This window comes from Lactuca sativa, chromosome 6 (genome assembly GCF_002870075.4).
Source record: "Lactuca sativa cultivar Salinas chromosome 6, Lsat_Salinas_v11, whole genome shotgun sequence".
Classification (NCBI taxonomy): Eukaryota; Viridiplantae; Streptophyta; class Magnoliopsida; order Asterales; family Asteraceae; genus Lactuca; species Lactuca sativa.
In genome coordinates, this window is record NC_056628.2 from 134,544,778 (window position 1) to 134,547,876 (window position 3,099).

Here is a 3,099-nt window from a genome sequence, read left to right on the forward strand (position 1 = left end):
TACGAAGTTACATTACACTGAGAGATTAAAGAGGTGTAGATCACTAGTTTAAATGAATGTAAGTTCTGTTTATACTTATGTTCTGTATTGACGATGACAACCCAAATGTTTTAAAATGAATAAAAAATATTTTTCTTCGAAAATGTTTTGATAACGTATTTATCATGTTTTACTAGGAACAAATTCCGCAACATTTTTATTAAAAAAGGTACTCTGATTTTTATAAAGCATAAACAAAATCGGTCTTTTCTGGCCGTGAAAATTGGGATGTCACAACTTAGGACTCCATGAAATGGAGTGGACGAAATTTATACGGTGGCCCTATATGATTTCGTCCAAGGGATTCCTTAAGGAGGTCCATGGGTTGCTTAGGGTTTTGGATGGGAACTAGGGTTTCCTTATTCAAGTCGAGCTTTAAGATTAAGCAACCTAGCCATATATAAACCCCCCAAAACCCTTGGAATTTCGGCCTAAGCATATGATTACTAACCCTAGCCAATTTTCCTTGTCTCTCCTCTCATCCTCTTGCATAGAGTATTCGTGAGCCATTAGAAGTGCAACATTTGGGGCATTAAGCTTTCAAGAGTCAAGGATCTTCAAGGTTGTTCTTGTTATTACTACATAACAAGTAACGTAATATTCTTACCCTAATTTATACATGAATTTTGATTTGTATGCTAGTTTCTAGAGTTATTGCTTTGGTATTCGATTTTCATGTTCAATTAGTGAAAAACTTATATCCACAGCAATTAGGGTTGCATGATCACATAGGAATGTAGATATGATCGTAACCCATCACGTAGAGCCCATAGTACAGTTTTCATGTGCCTGTAGAGCCGAATATGTAGTATCTATGTGCATGATTGTTGATATGATTATAAGTTGTTATAAATCAGTTAAGAGATTATGGTGGAACGACAAAGTGGTCGGGAGTCTATTGGCCTACATGTTAATGAAATGGCATGTAGGTCGTAAGTACAGGTAAACTCGTGTTGATAACAAAATTGCGTGTAGGCCGTAAGGCTAAAATACATAAATTATTTGTATGCATATATGTGTATTATGGTATATGGTATATTGGGGGAACTCACTAAGCCTGGCTCTTACCTAGTTGAAAAATTGGGACGTTAGAAGTTGGTATCAGAGCCTTGGTTTGAGCAAACTGGATGAACACTTGTGTGATTCCAGACTCAAACTAAGGATCTGAGTATTTAATAAATCTTTCTATGAAAAAGAATAATACACAAAGAAGTGAATGCAATGCGTACTGTCAAGCTCATAAAGGAAAGTGGTTCCCAAAATATCCATATTGGTTATATCTGTTAAGATATGAATTGTTAGAAATACATGCTAGTATGTAGGCTAGGGATCTTTTCATGAATTCTAGATTAGAATTTCCTGGTAAATTAGATACCTTATAGCCTAGGGATTTGCTTGTTATTTGTTGCTTAGAACTTATATTGATATTAGTTAGTTATTTGACAAATACGTTGGGTTGCATGCTCCCATAATTAAATAGTTTTAGATTGCCTGATTTGGCGCCATTGTGCAGCTCTTGTCTGAGTCCAACCGTTGATGGAAGCCCAAGGTTTAGGATTCGAGATCAAGAGGCCAGCAGGGTTAGAGCCATTCTAGGAAGTATGGCAAGGTGCACGAGGGACCATGGATGGTGGGTGGTTCAGTTCACTTCAAGTGCGATCGTACGGGTCATTATAGTAGAGATTGTACTGCTACCACCACCACCCTAGGATCTGATCTGATTTACTTCCATTGTATTTATAGGGGGAACAACAAGGCACAATGTCCGAGTTTGGCTGCAGCAGGGCTAGTGTCAGCACCCTCTCCTGCGACTCTTTGGATCACTGACGGCCGCCAGGGCAAGGCGGATGCACATGTGGTGAGGAGAACGGCTTTCCAGTTGACGGTCGAGGAGGCTCGCAAAGCACGAGATGTAGTGACGGGTATGTATCTTCTCCTTATCTATTTATCTATGTTGAATTGTTGCTTATATTTATGTGCTTTATTTTAGGATCATTCCTTGTGAACGGTATTTCTGTTGTGGTATTGTTTGATTCGAGGGCTACCCGATCCTTTGTATCACTTGCGCTTAGGATGAGGGTTGCTGGAGCTCCGGGGGAGCTAGATTATCCATTGGATGTCGAGATCACGGATGATAGATTTGTTCGGGTTGCAAGGGTTCATCAGGGTTGTACTCTTCAGTTGTTTAGTAAGGAGTATTCGATTGATTTGGTTCTCATTCCTTTGTGTGGGGACAAGGTTATTATGGGTATGGATAGGTTGAGCCCCAATAGGGCGGTGATCGATTGTAACCAGCGGTTGGTCTGGATTCGAACCCCAAGAGGGGAGAGTTAGTGGTTCAGGGGGGAAAGCTTAGTGTGGGTCGATGTTGTGTTCAATAGCGAGGGCCAGAAGCTATATCTTGCAGGGTTGTTCAGTATTTGTCGCCTATGTTATGGATACTCGGGATAAGGGTAAAGGGATCATGGACGATGTGTCGATTGTGTGGGATTATCCCTATGTGTTTACAGAGGATTTGACTGGAGTGCCTCTGGATGGGTAGGTTGAGTTCAGGATTGATCTGGTTCCAGGTACGGCTCCGATAGCCAAATCACCGTAAAGGTTGGCCCTTCCCGAGATGCAGGAGTTGTATACATAGTTGCAGGAGCTGTTAGACAAGATATTCATTTGACCGAGCAGTTCGCCATGGGGAGCACCGATCCTTTTGTGAATAAGAAGGATGGGTCCCATCGTATGTTCATCCACTACCGGGAGCTGAATAAGGTAACGGTGAAGAACCATTATCCACTCTCGAGGATTGATGATCGTTTTGACCAGCTTCAGGGTGCATCTTGGTTTTCCAAGATTGATTTGCGATCGGGTTATCATCAAATGAGGGTTAGAGAGGAAGATGTGCATAAGACCTCTTTCTGGACTCACTATGGTCATTACGAGTTCGTGGTGATGCCTTTTGGACTCACCAATGTTCCAGCCACGTTCATGGATCTCATGAACCGCATGTGCAGACCGATGTTGGATCGGTCTGTGATTGTATTTATCGATGATATCTTGGTCTATTCC

At 41.3% G+C, this 3,099-nt stretch overlaps 1 protein-coding gene across 1 annotated transcript; it reads left to right on the forward strand.

The window, feature by feature from the left end:
- Positions 1 to 1,666: 1,666 nt before the first annotated feature.
- Positions 1,667 to 2,373, forward strand: LOC111919200 (uncharacterized). The gene is made up of 2 exons (XM_023914811.1): positions 1,667 to 1,961; positions 2,030 to 2,373. The coding sequence occupies exons 1-2, from the start codon at positions 1,667 to 1,669 to the stop codon at positions 2,371 to 2,373; spliced, it is 639 nt and encodes a 212-aa protein (XP_023770579.1).
- The last annotated feature ends 726 nt before the right edge of the window (positions 2,374 to 3,099 follow it).

What these genes read in the sequence shown, in the direction of transcription:
- LOC111919200 (XM_023914811.1), top strand. Translation starts at nt 1,667, where the DNA reads ATGGTGGGTGGTTCAGTTCACTTCAAGTGCGATCGTACGGGTCATTAT. An exon ending in AGCACGAGATGTAGTGACGG is followed by an intron (nt 1,962 to 2,029) that starts GTATGTATCTTC and finishes GCTTTATTTTAG; the next exon opens with GATCATTCCTTGTGAACGGT.